Genomic DNA, 19,580 nt, shown 5'->3' with positions numbered 1-19,580 from the left:
GGTAGCTAAGACAACCACCTATATGAGTAACTCAGGTAGCTAAGACAACCACCTATATGAGTAACTCAGGTAGCTAAGACAACCACATATATGAGTAACTCAGGTAGCTAAGACAACCACATATATGAGTAACTCAGGTAGCTAAGACAACCACATATATGAGTAACTCAGGTAGCTAAGACAAGCACATATTTGAGTAACTCAGGTAGCTAAGACAAGCACATATGAGTAACTCAGGTAGCTAAGACAACCACATATATGAGTAACTCAGGTAGCTAAGACAAGCACATATATGAGTAACTCAGGTAGCTAAGACAACCACATATATGAGTAACTCAGGTAGCTAAGACAAGCACATATATGAGTAACTCAGGTAGCTAAGACAACCACCTATATGAGTACCTAAGGTAGCTATGACAACCACCTATATGAGTGAGGTAGCTATGACAACCACCTATGAGTAAGGTAGCTATGACAACCACCTATATGAGTAACTCAGGTAGCTATGACAACCACATACATAAAGAGGTAGCTATGACAACCACCTATATGAGTAACACAAGCCTCTGCCTTTTTCATGTCACCTGTGTGAAGGTCAGACTAACCCTACTGTAGAGGGAGGACCAACACGGGTCCTATAAAACAGCACAACTAGACTAGCAGTGGGTTCTTACCTACAGCTCCCATTACAATGAACAAGGGAATCTCATAGAGGTTGTAGGCCACACTCTGTAGACAGAGAGATCACACAGGGTTTAGGACTAGACACAATAACAGACAGAGAGATAACACAGGGTTTAGGACTAGACACAATAACAGACAGAGAGATAACACAGGGTTTAGGACTAGACACACTGTAGACAGAGAGATAACACAGGGTTTAGGACTAGACACCATGTAGACAGAGAGATAACACAGGGTTAGGACTAGACACTCTGTAGAGTAGACAGAGAGATAACACAGGGTTGAGGACTAGACACACTGTAGAGTAGACAGAGAGATAACACAGGGTTTAGGACTAGACACACTGTAGACAGAGAGATCACACAGGGTTTAGGACTAGACACAATAACAGACAGAGAGATAACACAGGGTTTAGGACTAGACACAATAACAGACAGAGAGATAACACAGGGTTTAGGACTAGACACACTGTAGACAGAGAGATAACACAGGGTTTAGGACTAGACACACTGTAGACAGAGAGATAACACAGGGTTTAGGACTAGACACTCTGTAGAGTAGACAGAGAGATAACACAGGGTTGAGGACTAGACACACTGTAGAGTAGACAGAGAGATAACACAGGGTTTAGGACTAGACACACTGTAGACAGAGAGATAACACAGGGTTTAGGACTAGACACTCTGTAGAGTAGACAGAGAGATAACACAGGGTTTAGGACTAGACACTCTGTAGAGTAGACAGAGAGATAACACAGGGTTTAGGACTAGACACACTGTAGACAGAGAGATAACACAGGGTTTAGGACTAGACACTCTGTAGAGTAGACAGAGAGATAACACAGGGTTTAGGACTAGACACAATAACAGACAGAGAGATAACACAGGGTTTAGGACTAGACACACTGTAGACAGAGAGATAACACCGGGTTCAGGACTAGACACAATAACAGACAGACACTCACGTCACTCTCGAAGCGTCCGAAGTTGATAAGACCAGGGCTGGAGAGATCTCCAGGTTTCTTATTGTAGATGGACAGGAAGAAATTCAGAGTGAATGTTGAGATCATGGACGCAAAGAACTGGAGAGGAATATAGGGAGGGAGGGAGGGAGGGAGGGAGGAGAGAGAGAGAGAGAGAGAAGAGAGAGAGAGAGTAGAGAGTAGAGAGAAGAGATAGAGGGGGGGAAGGAAGAGAGGAGAGAGAGGGAGTAGAGAGAAGAGAGAGAGAGAGAGAGAGAGAGAGAGAGAGAGAGAGAGAGAGAGAGAGAGGACATTAAGCTTCACCTGATAAAGGAAAGAGAACACAACACGTCTGCTAGTCCCTACTCTTCTTTCCACTTGGCAGTGAAAGAGATGAGACAATCTGGTCTTTTCCAACTTTCGTTCTACCCAACATCTCCCCTCCTCTCCTCTCCTGCAGACACCAGACTGAGCCAAGCCTTCCTCTCCTCTCCCTCAGACACCAGACTGAGCCAAGCCTTCCTCTCCTCCTGCAGACACCAGACTGAGCCAAGCCTTCCTCTCCTCTCCTGCAGACACCAGACTGAGCCAAGCCTTCCTCTCCTCTCCTCTCCCTCAGACACCAGACTGAGCCAAGCCTTCCTCTCCTCTCCCTCAGACACCAGACTGAGACAAGCCTTCCCCTCCTCTCCTGCAGACACCAGACTGAGTCAAGCCTTCCTCTCCTCTCCCTCAGACACCAGACTGAGCCAAGCCTTCCCCTCCTCTCCTCTCCTGCAGACACCAGACTGAGCCAAGCCTTCCTCTACTCTCCCTCAGACACCAGACTGAGCCAAGCCTTCCTCTCCCTCAGACACCAGACTGAGCCAAGCCTTCCTCTCCTCTCCCCCAGACACCAGACTGAGCCAAGCCTTCCCCTCCTCTCCTGCAGACACCAGACTGAGCCAAGCCTTCCCCTCCTCTCCTGCAGACACCAGACTGAGCCAAGCCTTCCCCTCCCCTCCTCTCCTGCAGACACCAGACTGAGCCAAGCCTTCCCCTCCTCTCCTGCAGACACCAGACTGAGCCAAGCCTTCCCCTCCTCTCCTGCAGACACCAGACTGAGCCAAGCCTTCCTCTCCTCTCCTCTCCCCCAGACACCAGACTGAGCCAAGCCTTCCCCTCCTCTCCTGCAGACACCAGACTGAGCCAAGCCTTCCCCTCCTCTCCTGCAGACACCAGACTGAGCCAAGCCTTCCTCTCCTCTCCTCTCCTCTCCCCCAGACACCAGACTGAGTAAAGCCTTCCTCTCCCTCAGACACCAGACTGAGCCAAGCCTTCCCCTCCTCTCTTCTCCCCCAGACACCAGACTGAGCCAAGCCTTCCTCTCCTCTCCTGCAGACACCAGACTGAGCCAAGCCTTCCTCTCCTCCCTCAGACACCAGACTGAGCAAGCCTTCCTCTCCTCTCCCTCAGACACCAGACTGAGCCAAGCCTTCCCCTCCTCTCCTCTCCCCCAGACACCAGACTGAGCCAAGCCTTCCTCTCCTCTCCCCCAGACACCAGACTGAGCCAAGCCTTCCTCTCCTCTCCTGCAGACACCAGACTGAGCCAAGCCTTCCTCTCCTCTCCTGCAGACACCAGACTGAGCCAGGCCTTCCCTCCTCTCCCCAGACACCAGACTGAGCCAAGCCTTCCCCTCCTCTCCTGCAGACACCAGACTGAGCCAAGCCTTCCTCTCCTCTCCCCCAGACACCAGACTGAGCCAAGCCTTCCTCTCCTCTCCTGCAGACACCAGACTGAGCCAAGCCTTCCTCTCCTCTCCCTCAGACACCAGACTGAGCCAGGCCTTCCTCTCCTCTCCCTCAGACACCAGACTGAGCCAAGCCTTCCTCTCCTCTCCTCTCCCTCAGACACCAGACTGAGCCAGGCCTTCCCCTCCTGTACTTACTATCCTCCATGTTAGCATCTGGTTCCAGAAAGAAGCCCCCTCCTCCAAACTGAACAAAACACCACCTGGAATAAAGAGGAAGGAAGGGGAGAAAGAGAGAGAGAGAGAGAGAGAGTCAGGTGAAAACTTTATTGGGAGGAACATTTAGAAAGTCATGACAGTAGTATGCTTAGCAGTGGTGCTGAGTGGGACATGTTGTGCATAGTGTGTGTACCGACTGGTGCTCCAAAAGCAGCAGACACTCCTGCAGCCGCTCCAGCTGATACAAAGTCCCTCTTCTCTGTGTCTCGACGGAAATACTCAAAGATCTACACACACAGAGAGAGAGAACATGTTAAGACACACACAGTGAGAGAGAACATGTTAGACAGTAGATACCACACATTAAACACCATGTCCTCCACATGTAGAGAACATGTTAGACAGTAGATACCACACATTAAACACATGTCCTCCACAGTAGAACATGTAGACAGTAGATACCACACATTAAACACAGTCCTCACATGTAGAGAACATGTTAGACAGTAGATACACACATTAAACACTATGTCCTCCACATGTAGAGAACATGTTAGACAGTAGATACCACACATTAAACACTACGTCCTCCACATGTAGAGAACATGTTAGACAGTAGATACCACACATTAAACACCATGTCCTCCACATGTAGAGAACATGTTAGACAGTAGATACCACACATTAAAACCATTCCTCCACATGTAGGAACATGTTAGACAGTAGATACCACACATTAAACACCATGTCCTCCACAGTAGAGAACATGTAGACATAGATACCACACATAAACACATGTCCTCCACATGTAGAGAACATGTTAGACAGTAGATACCACACATTAAACACATACGTCCTCCACATGTAGAGAACATGTTAGACAGTAGATACCACACATTAAACACCATGTCCTCCACATGTAGAGAACATGTTAGACAGTAGATACCACACATTAAACACTACTGTCCTCCACATGTGAGAACATGTTAGACAGTAGATACCACAAATTAAACACTACGTCCTCCACATGTAGAGAACATGTTAGACAGTAGATACCACACATTAAACACCACGTGCCTCCACATGTAGAGAACATGTAGACAGTAGATACCACACATTAAACACCATGTCCTCCACATGTAGAGAACATGTTAGACAGTAGATACCACACATTAAACACATGTCTCCACATGTAGAGAACATGTTAGACAGTAGATACCACACATTAAACACCATGTCCTCCACATGTAGAGAACATGTTAGACAGTAGATACCACACATTAAACACCATGTCCTCCACATGTAGAGAACATGTTAGACAGTAGATACCACACATTAAAACTATGTCCTCCACATGTAGAGAACATGTTAGACAGTAGATACCACACATTAAACACATGTCCTCCACATGTAGAGAACATGTTAGACAGTAGATACCACACATTAAAACACTACGTCCTCCACATGTAGAGAACATGTTAGACAGTAGATACCACACATTAAACACTCATGTCCTCCACATGTAGAGAACATGTTAGACAGTAGATACCACACATTAAACACACGTCCTCCACATGTAGAGAACATGTTAGACAGTAGATACCACACATTAAACATACGTCCTCACATGTAGAGAACATGTTAGACAGTAGTACCACACATTAAACACCATGTCCTCCACATGTAGAGAACATGTTAGACAGTAGATACCACACATTAAACACCATGTCCTCCACATGTAGAGAACATGTTAGACAGTAGATACCACACATTAAACACTACGTCCTCCACATGTAGAGAACATGTTAGACAGTAGATACCACACATTAAACACTACGTCCTCCACATGTAGAGAACATGTTAGACAGTAGATACCACACATTAAACACTACGTCCTCCACATGTAGAGAACATGTTAGACAGTAGATACCACACATTAAACACACGTCCTCCACATGTAGAGAACATGTTAGACAGTAGATACCACACATTAAACACTACGTCCTCTACATGTAGAGAACATGTTAGACAGTAGATACCACACATTAAACACTACGTCCTCCACATGTAGAGAACATGTTAGACAGTAGATACCACACATTAAACACTACAGTCCTCACATGTAGAGAACATGTTAGACAGTAGATACCACACATTAAACACCATGTCCTCCACATGTAGAGAACATGTTAGACAGTAGATACCACACATTAAACACTACGTCCTCCACATGTAGAGAACATGTTAACAGTAGATACCACACATTAAACACTATGTCCTCACATGTAGAGAACATGTTAGACAGTAGATACCACACATAAAAACACATGTCCTCCACATGTAGAGAACATGTTAGACAGTAGATACCACACATTAAACACCATGTCCTCCACATGTAGAGAACATGTTAGACAGTAGATACCACACATTAAACACTACGTCCTCCACATGTAGAGAACATGTTAGACAGTAGATACCCAAATTAAAAACCATGTCCTCCACATGTAGAGAACATGTTAGACAGTAGATACCACACATTAAACACTACGTCCTCTACATGTAGAGAACATGTTAGACAGGAGATACCACACATTAAACACTACGTCCTCCACATGTAGAGAACATGTTAGACAGTAGATACCACACATTAAACACTACGTCCTCCACATGTAGAGAACATGTTAGACAGTAGATACACACACATTAAACAACATGTCCTCCACATGTAGAGAACATGTTAGACAGTAGATACCACACATTTAAACACTACGTCCTCCACATGTAGAGAACATGTTAGACAGTAGATACCACACATTTAAACACCATGTCCTCCACATGTAGAGAACATGTTAGACAGTAGATACCACACATTAAACACTACGTCCTCCACATGTAGAGAACATTAGACAGTAGATACCACACATTAAACACTACGTCCTCCACATGTAGAGAACATGTTAGACAGTAGATACCACACATTAAACACTACGTCTCCACATGTAGAGAACATGTTAGACAGTAGATACCACACATTAAACACTACGTCCTCCACTGTAGGAAAATGTTAGACAGTAGATACCACACATTAAACACTACGTCCTCCACATGTAGAGAACATGTTAGACAGTAGATACCACACATTAAACACTACGTCCTCCACATGTAGAGAAAATGTTAGACAGTAGATACCACACATTAAACACCATGTCCTCCACATGTAGAGAACATGTTAGACAGTAGATACCACACATTAAACACCATGTCCTCCACATGTAGAGAACATGTTAGACAGTAGATACCACACATTAAACACTACGTCCTCCACATGTAGAGAACATGTTAGACAGTAGATACCACACATTAAACACTACGTCCTCCACATGTAGAGAGAACATGTTAGACAGTAGATACCACACATTAAACACCATGTCCTCCACATGTAGAGAACATGTTAGACAGTAGATACCACACATTAAACACTACGTCCTCCACATGTAGAGAACATGTTAGACAGTAGATACCACACATAAACACCATGTCCTCCACATGTAGAGAACATGTTAGACAGTAGATACCACACATTAAACACCATGTCCTCCACATGTAGAGAACATGTTAGACAGTAGATACCACACATTAAACACCATGTCCTCACATGTAGAGAACATGTTAGACAGTAGATACACACACATTAAACACTACGTCCTCCCAATGTAGAACATGTTAGACAGTAGATACCACACATTAAACACCATGTCCTCCACATGTAGAGAACATGTTAGACAGTAGATACCACACATTAAACACCATGTTCTCCACATGTAGAGAACATGTTAGACAGTAGATACCACAATTAAACACTATGTCCTCCACATGTAGAGAACATGTTAGACAGTAGATACCACACATTAAACACTACGTCTCCACATGTAGAGAACATGTTAGACAGTAGATACCACACATTAAACACCATGTCCTCCACATGTAGAGAACATGTTAGACAGTAGATACCACACATTAAACACTACGTCCTCCACATGTAGAGAACATGTTAGACAGTAGATACCACACATTAAACACTACGTCCTCTACATGTAGAGAACATGTTAGACAGTAGATACCACACATTAACACCACGTCCTCCACATGTAGAGAACATGTTAGACAGTAGATACCACACATTAAACACCACGTCTCCACATGTAGAGAACATGTTAGACAGTAGATACCACACATTAAACACCATGTCCTCCACATGTAGAGAACATGTTAGACAGTAGATACCACACATTAAACACTATGTCCTCCACATGTAGAGAACATGTTAGACAGTAGATACCACACATTAAACACCATGTCCTCCACATGTAGAGAACATGTTAGACAGTAGATACCACACATTAAACAGTAGATACCACACATTAAACACTACGTCCTCCACATGTAGAGAACATGTTAGACAGTAGATACCACACATTAAACACTACGTCCTCCACATGTAGAGAACATGTTAGACAGTAGATACCACACATTAAACACCATGTTCCCACATGTAGAGAACATGTTAGACAGTAGATACCACACATTAAACACTACGTCCTCCACATGTAGAGAACATGTTAGACAGTAGATACCACACATTAAACACCATGTCCTCCACATGTAGAGAACATGTTAGACAGTAGATACCACACATTAAACACTACGTCCTCCACATGTAGAGAACATGTTAGACAGTAGATACCACACATTAAACACTACGTCCTCCACATGAGAGAACATGTTAGACAGTAGATACCACACATTAAAACACTACGTCCTCCACATGGAGAGAACATGTTAGACAGTAGATACCACACATTAAACACCATGTCCTCCACATGTAGAGAACATGTTAGACAGTAGATACCACACATTAAACACTACGTCCTCTACATGTAGAGAACATGTTAGACAGTGATACCACACATTAAACACTACGTCCTCCACATGTAGAGAACATGTTAGACAGTAGATACCACACATTAAAAAACTACGTCCTCCACATGTAGAGAACATGTTAGACAGTAGATACCACACATTAAACACATGTCTCCACATGTAGAGAACATGTTAGACAGTAGATACCACACATTAAACACTACGTCCTCCACATGTAGAGAACATGTTAGACAGTAGATACCACACATTAAACACCATGTCCTCCACATGTAGAGAACATGTTAGACAGTAGATACCACACATTAAACACTACGTCCTCACATGTAGAGAACATGTTAGACAGTAGATACCACACATTAAACACTACGTCCTCTACATGTAGAGAACATGTTAGACAGTAGATACCACACATTAAACACTACGTCCTCCACATGTAGAGAACATGTTAGACAGTAGATACCACACATTAAACACTATGTCCTCCACATGTAGAGAACATGTTAGACAGTAGATACCACACATTAAACACCATGTCCTCCACATGTAGAGAACATGTAGACAGTAGATACCACACATTAAAAACTACGTCCTCACATGTAGAGAACATGTTAGACAGTAGATACCACACATTAAACACCATGTCCTCCACATGTAGAGAACATGTTAGACAGTAGATACCACACATTAAACACTACGTCCTCCACATGTAGAGAACATGTTAGACAGTAGATACCACACATTAAACACTACGTCCTCCACATGTAGAGAACATGTTAGACAGTAGATACCACACATTAAACACCATGTCCTCCACATTTAGAGAACATGTTAGACAGTAGATACCACACATTAAACACTATGCTCCTCCACATGTAGAGAACATGTTAGACAGTAGATACCACACATAAACACTACGTCCTCCACATGTAGAGAACATGTTAGACAGTAGATACCACACATTAAACACCATGTCCTCCACATGTAGAGAACATGTTAGACAGTAGATACCACACATTAAACACCATGTCCTCCACATGTAGAGAACATGTTAGACGTAGATACCACACATTAAACACTACGTCCTCCACATGTAGAGAACATGTTAGACAGTAGATAACACACATTAAACACTATGTCCTCCACATGTAGAGAACATGTTAGACAGTAGATACCACACATTAAACACCATGTCTCCACATGTAGAAAATGTTAGACAGTAGATACCACATAACACCATGTCCTCCACATGTAGAGAACATGTTAGACAGTAGATACCACACATTAAAACCACTAGTCCTCCACATGTAGAGAACATGTTAGACAGTAGATACCACACATTAAACACTACGTCCACATGTAGAGAACATGTGTAGACAGTAGATACCACACATTAAACACTACGTCCTCCACATGTAGAGAACATGTTAGACAGTAGATACCACACATTAAACACACATGTCCTCCACATGTAGAGAACATGTTAGACAGTAGATACCACACATTAAACACCATGTCCTCCACATGTAGAGAACATGTTAGACAGTAGATACCACACATTAAACACCATGTCCTCCACATGTAGAGAACATGTTAGACAGTAGATACCACACATTAAACACTACGTCCTCCACATGTAGAGAACATGTTAGACAGTAGATACCACACATTAAAACACACGTCCTCCACATGTAGAGAACATGTTAGACAGTAGATACCACACATTAAACACCATGTCCTCCACATGTAGAGACATGTAGACAGTAGATACCACACATTAAACACTATGTCCTCCACATGTAGAGAACATGTTAGACAGTAGATACCACACATTAAACCACATGTCCTCACAATGTAGAGAACATGTTAGACAGTAGATACCACACATTAAACACTATGTCTCCACATGTAGAGAACATGTTAGACAGTAGATACCACACATTAAACACTACGTCTCCACATGTAGAGAACATGTTAGACAGTAGATACCACACATTAAACACTACGTCCTCCACATGTAGAGAACATGTTAGACAGTAGATACCACACATTAAACACACATGTCCTCCACATGTAGAGAACATGTTAGACAGTAGATACCACACATTAAACACCATGTCCTCCACATGTAGAGAACATGTTAGACAGTAGATACCACACATTAAACACCATGTCCTCCACATGTAGAGAACATGTTAGACAGTAGATACCACACATTAAACACCATGTCCTCCACATGTAGAGAACATGTTAGACAGTAGATACCACACATTAAACATACGTCCTCCACATGTAGAGAACATGTTAGACAGTAGATACCACACATTAAACACCATGTCCTCCACATGTAGAGAACATGTTAGACAGTAGATACCACACATTAAACACTACGTCTCCACTGTAGAGAACATGTTAGACAGTAGATACCACACATTAAGCACCATGTCTCCACATGTAGAGACATGTTAGACAGTAGATACCACACATTAAACACTAGTCCTCCACATGTAGAGAACATGTTAGACAGTATATACCACACATTAAACACCATGTCCTCCACATGTAGAGAACATGTTAGACAGTAGATACCACACATTAAACACTACGTCCTCCACATGTAGAGAACATGTTAGACAGTAGATACCACACATTAAAACCCATGTCCTCCACATGTAGAGAACATGTTAGACAGTAGATACCACACATTAAACACTACGTCCTCCACATGTAGAGAACATGTTAGACAGTAGATACCACACATTAAACACTACGTCCTCCACATGTAGAGAACATGTTAGACAGTAGATACCACACATTAAACACCATGTCCTCCACATGTAGAGAACATGTTAGACAGTAGATACCACACATTAAACACCATGTCCTCCACTGTAGAGAACATGTTAGACAGTAGATACCACACATTAAACACCATGTCCTCCACATGTAGAGAACATGTTAGACAGTAGATACCACACATTAAACACCATGTCCTCCACATGTAGAGAACATGTTAGACAGTAGATACCACACATTAAACACTACGTCCTCCACATGTAGAGAACATGTTAGACAGTAGATACCACACATTAAACACTACGTCCTCCACATGTAGAGAACATGTTAGACAGTAGATACCACACATTAAGCACCATGTCCTCCACATGTAGAGAACATGTTAGACAGTAGATACCACACATTAAACACTACGTCCTCCACATGTAGAGAACATGTTAGACAGTATATACCACACATTAAACACCATGTCCTCCACATGTAGAGAACATGTTAGACAGTAGATACCACACATTAAACACTACGTCCTCCACATGTAGAGAACATGTTAGACAGTAGATACCACACATTAAACACCATGTCCTCCACATGTAGAGAACATGTTAGACAGTAGATACCACACATTAAACACTACGTCCTCCACATGTAGAGAACATGTTAGACAGTAGATACCACACATTAAACATCATGTCCTCCACATGTAGAGAACATGTTAGACAGTAGATACCACACATTAAACACTATGTCCTCCACATGTAGAGAACATGTTAGACAGTAGATACCACACATTAAACACTACGTCCTCCACATGTAGAGAACATGTTAGACAGTAGATACCACACATTAAACACCATGTCCTCCACATGTAGAGAACATGTTAGACAGTAGATACCACACATTAAACACCATGTCCTCCACATGTAGAGAACATGTTAGACAGTAGATACCACACATTAAAACACTACGTCCTCCACATGTAGAGAACATGTTAGACAGTAGATACCACACATTAAACACTACGTCCTCCACATGTAGAGAACATGTTAGACAGTAGATACCACACATTAAACACTACGTCCTCTACATGTAGAGAACATGTTAGACAGTAGATACCACACATTAAACACTACGTCATCCACATGTAGAGAACATGTTAGACAGTAGATACCACACATTAAACACTATGTCCTCCACATGTAGAGAACATGTTAGACAGTAGATACCACACATTAAACACCATGTCCTCCACATGTAGAGAACATGTTAGACAGTAGATACCACACATTAAACACCATGTCCTCCACATGTAGAGAACATGTTAGACAGTAGATACCACACATTAAACACTACGTCCTCCCATGTAAGAGAACATGTTAGACAGTAGATACCACACATTAAACACCACGTCCTCCACATGTAGAGAACATGTTAGACAGTAGATACCACACATTAAACACCATGTCTCCACATGTAGAGAACATGTTAGACAGTAGATACCACACATTAAACACTACGTCCTCCACTGTAGAGAACATGTTAGACAGTATATACCACACATAAACACTACGTCCTCCACTGTAGAGAACATGTTAGACAGTAGATACCACACATTAAACACCATGTCCTCCACATGTAGAGAACATGTTAGACAGTAGATACCACACATTAAACACCATGTTCTCCACATGTAGAGAACATGTTAGACAGTAGATACCACACATTAAACACTACGTCCTCCACATGTAGAGAACATGTTAGACAGTAGATACCACACATTAAAACACCATGTCCTCCACATGTAGAGAACATGTTACAACCAGACTGTACAAACCCTCCTACCTTGAAGTCTTTCTTCAGGGAGGTACTGCGTCCCTGGGAGACTCCTGCTGCCACCACGGCACCAGAGTGGATCATGGGACCTTCCTACAGGATTATGGGAAAGGAGACAGAGGCCGTCAAACACACACATGTAAGAGCGTCTGGCCCAGGCGATATTTAAGAGCGTTGGCCAGGCGATATTAAGAGCGTCTGGCCCAGGCGATATTTAAGAGCGTCTGGCCCAGGCGATATCTAAGAGCGTCTGGCCAGGCCATATCTAAGAGCGTCTGGCCCAGGCGATATCTAAGAGCGTCTGGCCCAGGCGATATCTAAGAGCGTCTGGCCCAGGCGATATTTAAGAGCGTCTGGCCCAGGCGATATTTAAGAGCTCTGGCCCAGGCGATATTAAGAGCGTCTGGCCCAGGCGATATTTAAGAGCGTCTGGCCAGGCGATATCTAAGAGCGTCTGGCCCAGGCGATATCTAAGAGCGTTGGCCCAGCGATATCTAAGAGGTCTGGCCCAGGCGATATCTAAGAGCGTCTGGCCCAGGCGATATCTAAGAGCGTCTGGCCCAGGCGATATCTAGAGCGTCTGGCCCAGGCGATAATAAGAGCGTCTGGCCCAGGCGATATCAAGAGCGTCTGGCCCAGGCGAATCTAGAGCGTCTGCCAGGCGATATCTAAGAGCGTCTGGCCCAGGCGATATTTTAAGAGCGTCTGGCCCAGGCGATATTTAGAGAGTCTGGCCCAGGCGATATTTAAGAGAGTCTGGCCCAGGGATATTTAAGAGAGTCTGGCCCAGGCGATATTTAAGAGAGTCTGGCCCAGGCGATATTTAAGAGAGTCTGGCCCAGGCGATATTAAGAGTCTGGCCAAGTGATATTTAAGAGTGTCTGGCCCAGGTGATATTTAAGAGTGTTGGCCCAGGTGATATTTAAGAGTGTCTGGACCAGGCGATATTTAAGAGTCTGGCCCAAGTGATATTAAGAGTGTCTGGCCAGGCGATATTTAAGAGTCTGGCCAAGTGATATTTAAGAGTGTCTGGCCCAGGTGATATTTAAGAGTGTCTGGCCCAGGTGATATTTAAGTGTCTGGCCAGTGCTCCAGTTGTCTTAATAGAGGGTTAATCCTCTAGTTGTCTTGATAGATGTGGAGGGTTAACTCCTTTAGTTGTCTTGATAGATGTGAGGGTAACTCTCTAGTGTCTTGATAGATGTGGAGGGTTAACTCCTTTAGTTGTCTTGATAGATGTGGAGGGTTAACTCCTTTATTGGCTTGTCTAGATGTGGAGGTTAACACCTTTCGTTGTCTTGATAGATGTGGAGGGTTAACTCCTTTAGTTGTCTTGATAGATGTGGAGGGTTAACTCCTTTAGTGTGTCTTGATAGATGTGGAGGGTTAACTCCTTTAGTTGTCTCTCCCTATTTGATTGTTAGACAATCCTTTATCTGTTTCCATGATTTTGTTTTCCTCCAACTTTGTGGTTTGCTTCCTGTCTTTCAGTTTGGTGTGGGGTTTTATTTTGTTGCCTGTTCTTGGTAAATGTAGTGGGTCTCACGGTGGGTGTCATGTAGGTCCCACTTGTTGTTGCTAGTCAACATTCAGTGGACACCCCATGAGTATCTTTCAGAACCCCTCCTAAAACCAGACCTGTTTCATTCTGGTTGTTTAGATGAATGACTCTTTGTTAGTTCCCCCTTCTGTCTGAGTGACATTAATTGTTTGCTGCTGAGGAACGTAATAATGAACTGACTTGAACCAGGACTCATGTTCTATTACTGTCATCTGGCCAATTACCAACATCCATAACCGTCACAGCCCTACTCACCACAAGACAATGAATACACACACATACGTACATGCACACACACACACAGACAAACTCATACGTACATTCGCACACACACATCCCTAGTGTTTACCTTCCGACAGCGGTCCTCCGGCGACAGAGCAGATCACACCACACACCTTCACCACTAGGGTCTGTACAACACACAGGAAACACACACGAGATAGGAAAAACAAACACAGAGAGGAAAACACACACACAGACAGAGAGAGTGACCCCTGACCTATATATAATATCTGATATCTTTGCCTCATAAGATACATCATTCCTACTGCCAACAACAACAACATTTAAAAGATGTGGGCTTAGATGTAATATTTGTCTCTGAGCAGCCAGTGATCAGTTTACCTTGAGTCTTACCACCCGGGGTATCTTCACTCCGTTCAGATAACACTTTATCTGGGGTATACCACTTCCTGCTGCTCCTGGCTGAGGAGAGAGAGAGAGATGTTAGTTCCAGTCATAGAGATCAGACTGTAGTCTAACACGGTGGTCCACCCACCCAGGGCCAACAGACTGTAGTCTAACATGGTGGTCCACCACCCCAGGGCCAACAGACTGTAGTCTAACACGGTGGTCCACCACCCCAGGGCCAACAGACTGTAGTCTAACACGGTGGTTCAGACTGTAGTCTAACACGGTGGTTCACCACCCCAGGGCCAACAGACTGTAGTCTAACACGGTGGTCCGCCACCCCAGGGCCAACAGACTGTAGTCTAACACGGTGGTCCACCACCCCAGGGCCAACAGACTGTAGTCTAACACGGTGGTCCACCACCCAGGGCCAACAGACTGTAGTCTAACACGGTGGTCCACCACCCCAGGGCCAACAGACTGTAGTCTAACACGGTGGTTCAGACTGTAGTCTAACACGGTGGTTCAGACTGTAGTCTAACACGGTGGTCCACCACCCCAGGGCCAACAGACTGTAGTCTAACACGGTGGTTCACCACCCCAGGGCCAAAAGACTGTAGTCTAACACGGTGGTTCACCACCCCAGGGCCAACAGACTGTAGTCTAACACGGTGGTTCACTACCCCAGGGCCAACAGACTGTAGTCTAACACGGTGGTCCACCACCCCAGGGCCAACAGACTGTAGTCTAACATGGTGGTCCACCACCCAGGGCCAACAGACTGTAGTCTAACACGGTGGTCCACCACCCCAGGGCCAACAGACTGTAGTCTAACACGGTGGTTCAGACTGTAGTCTAACACGGTGGTCCGCCACCCCAGGGCCAACAGACTGTAGTCTAACACGGTGGTCCGCCACCCCAGGGCCAACAGACTGTAGTCTAACACGGTGGTCCACCACCCAGGGCCAACAGACTGTAGTCTAACACGGTGGTCCACCACCCCAGGGCCAACAGACTGTAGTCTAACACGGTGGTTCAGACTGTAGTCTAACACGGTGGTTCAGACTGTAGTCTAACACGGTGGTCCACCACCCCAGGGCCAACAGACTGTAGTCTAACACGGTGGTCCACCACCCCAGGGCCAACAGACTGTAGTCTAACACGGTGGTCCACCACCCCAGGGCCAACAGACTGTAGTCTAACACGGTGGTTCACCACCCCAGGGCCAACAGACTGTAGTCTAACACGGTGGTTCACTACCCCAGGGACAACAGACTGTAGTCTAACACGGTGGTCCACCACCCCAGGGCCAACAGACTGTAGTCTAACACGGTGGTTCAGACTGTCGTCTAACATGGTGGTCCACCACCCCAGGGCCAACAGACTGTAGTCTAAAACGGTGGTCCACCACCCCAGGGCCAACAGACTGTAGTCTAACACGTTGGTCCACCACACCCAGGGCCAACAGACTGTAGTCTAACACGGTGGTTCAGACTGTAGTCTAACACGTTGGTCCACCACCCCAGGGCCAACAGACTGTAGTCTAACACGGTGGTCCACCACCCCAGGGCCAACAGACTGTAGTCTAACACGGTGGTTCAGACTGTAGTCTAACACGGTGGTTCAGACTGTAGTCTAACACGGTGGTTCACCACCCAGGGCCAACAGACTGTAGTCTAACACGGTGGTCCACCACCCCAGGGCAACAGACTGTAGTCTAACACGGTGGTCCGCCACCCCAGGGCCAACAGACTGTAGTCTAACACGGTGGTCCACCACCACAGGGCCAACAGAGACTGTAGCTCTAACACGGTGGTCCACACCCCAGGGCCAACAGACTGTAGTCTAACACGGTGGCCACCACCCCAGGGACAAAAGACTGTAGTCTAACACGGTGGTCCACCACCCCAGGGCCAACAGACTGTAGTCTAACACGGTGGTCCACCACCCAGGGCCAACAGACTGTAGTCTAACACGGTGGTTCACCACCCCAGGGCCAACAGACTGTAGTCTAACACGGTGGTCCAACACCCCAGGGCCAACAGACTGTAGTCTAACACGGTGGTTCAGACTGTAGTCTAACACGGTGGTTCAGACTGTAGTCTAACACGGTGGTTCAGACTGTAGTCTAACACGGTGGTTCACCACCCAGGGCTAACAGACTGTAGTCTAACACGGTGGTCCACCACCCCAGGGCCAACAGACTGTAGTCTAACACGGTGGTCCACCACCCCAGGGCCAACAGACTGTAGTCTAACATGGTGGTCCACCACCCCAGGGCCAACAGACTGTAGTCTAACACGGTGGTTCAGACTGTAGTCTAACACGGTGGTTCACCACCCCAGGGCCAACAGACTGTAGTCTAACACGGTGGTCCACCACCCCAGGGCCAACAGACTGCAGTCTAACACGGTGGTTCGCCACCCCAGGGTCAACAGACTGTAGTCTAACACGGTGGTTTGCCACCCCAGGGTCAACAGAGACTGTAGTCTACACGGTGGTTCACCACCCCAGGGCCAAAAGACTGTAGTCTAACACGGTGGTTCAGACTGTAGTCTAACACTTGGTCCACCACCAGGGCCAACAGACTGTAGTCTAACATGGTGGTCCACCACCCCAGGGCCAACAGACTGTAGTCTAACACGGTGGCCCACCACCCCAGGGCCAACAGACTGTAGTCTAACACGGTGGTCCACCACCCCAGGGCCAACAGACTGTAGTCTAACACGGTGGTCCGCCACCCCAGGGCCAACAGACTGTAGTCAACATGGTGGTCCACCCACCCAGGGTCACAGACTGTAGTCTAACACGGTGGTTCAGACTGCAGTCTAACACGGTGGTTCACCACCCCAGGGCCAACAGACTGTAGTCTAACACGGTGGTTCACTACCCCAGGGACAACAGACTGTAGTCTAACACGGTGGTCCACCACCCCAGGGCCAACAGACTGTAGTCTAACACGGTGGTTCAGACTGTCGTCTAACATGGTGGTCCACACCCCAGGGCCAACAGACTGTAGTCTAACACGGTGGTCCACCACCCCAGGGCCAACAGACTGTAGTCTAACACGTTGGTCCACCACCCCAGGGCCAAAGACTGTAGTCTAACACGGTGGTTCAGACTGTAGTCTAACACGTTGGTCCACCACCCCAGGGCCAACAGACTGTAGTCTAACACGGTGGGTCCACCACCCAGGGCCAACAGACTGTAGTCTAACACGGTGGTTCAGACTGTAGTCTAACACGGTGGTTCAGACTGTAGTCTAACACGGTGGTTCACCACCCAGGGCCAACAGACTGTAGTCTAAACGGTGGTCCACACCCCAGGGCCAACAGACTGTAGTCTAACACGGTGGTCCGCCACACCCAGGGCCAACAAGACTGTAGTCTAACACGGTGGTCCACCACCACAGGGCCAACAGACTGTAGTCTAACACGGTGGTCCACCACCCAGGGCCAACAGACTGTAGTCTAACACGGTGGTCCACCACCCCAGGCGACAAAAGACTGTAGTCTAACACGGTGGTCCACCACCCCAGGGCCAACAGACTGTAGTCTAACACGGTGGTCCACCACCCAGGGCCAACAGACTGTAGTCTAACACGGTGGTTCACCACCCCAGGGCAACAGACTGTAGTCTAACACGGTGGTCCAACACCCCAGGGCCAACAGACTGTAGTCTAACACGGTGGTTCAGACTGTAGTCTAACACGGTGGTTCAGACTGTAGTCTAACACGGTGGTTCAGACTGTAGTCTAACACGGTGGTTCACCACCCCAGGGTCAACAGACTGTAGTCTAACACGGTGGTCCACACCCCAGGGCAACAGACTGTAGTCTAACACGGTGGTCCACACCCCAGGGCAACAGACGTAGTCTAACACGGTTTCAGACTGTAGTCTAACACGGTGGTTCAGACTGTAGTCTAACACGGTGGTTCAGATCGTAGTCTAACACGGTGGTTCACCACCCCAGGGCTAACAGGACTGTAGTCTAACACGGTGGTCCACCACCCCAGGGCCAAAGACTGTAGTCTAACACGGTGGTCCACCACCCAGGGCCAACAGACTGTAGTCTAACATGGGTCCACCACCCCAGGGCAACAGACTGTAGTCTAACACGGGGTTTCAGACTGTAGTCTAACACGGTGGTCAGACTGTAGTCTAACACGGGGTCCACCACCCAGGGCCAACAGACTGTAGTTCTAACACGGTGGCCCACACCCCAGGGC

At 46.2% G+C, this 19,580-nt stretch overlaps 1 protein-coding gene across 1 annotated transcript in view; it reads right to left on the bottom strand.

Moving 5' to 3' along the window:
• Positions 1–19,580, bottom strand: part of LOC120041665 (H(+)/Cl(-) exchange transporter 7-like) — a 66,246-nt gene that overhangs the window by 19,427 nt on the left and 27,239 nt on the right. Inside the window, exons 10-13 of the mRNA XM_038986530.1 lie at positions 3,790–3,883; positions 3,576–3,640; positions 1,649–1,765; positions 675–729 (exon numbers count right to left, since the gene is read on the bottom strand). Coding sequence (XP_038842458.1) covers positions 675–729; positions 1,649–1,765; positions 3,576–3,640; positions 3,790–3,883 — 331 coding nt within the window. The remainder of the gene's footprint in view (positions 1–674; positions 730–1,648; positions 1,766–3,575; positions 3,641–3,789; positions 3,884–19,580) is intronic.

Source organism: Salvelinus namaycush, unplaced genomic scaffold (genome assembly GCF_016432855.1).
Source record: "Salvelinus namaycush isolate Seneca unplaced genomic scaffold, SaNama_1.0 Scaffold5, whole genome shotgun sequence".
Classification (NCBI taxonomy): Eukaryota; Metazoa; Chordata; class Actinopteri; order Salmoniformes; family Salmonidae; genus Salvelinus; species Salvelinus namaycush.
Note: the sequence above shows the minus strand (reverse complement) of the source record. Positions and strands in the feature narration are given on the sequence as shown.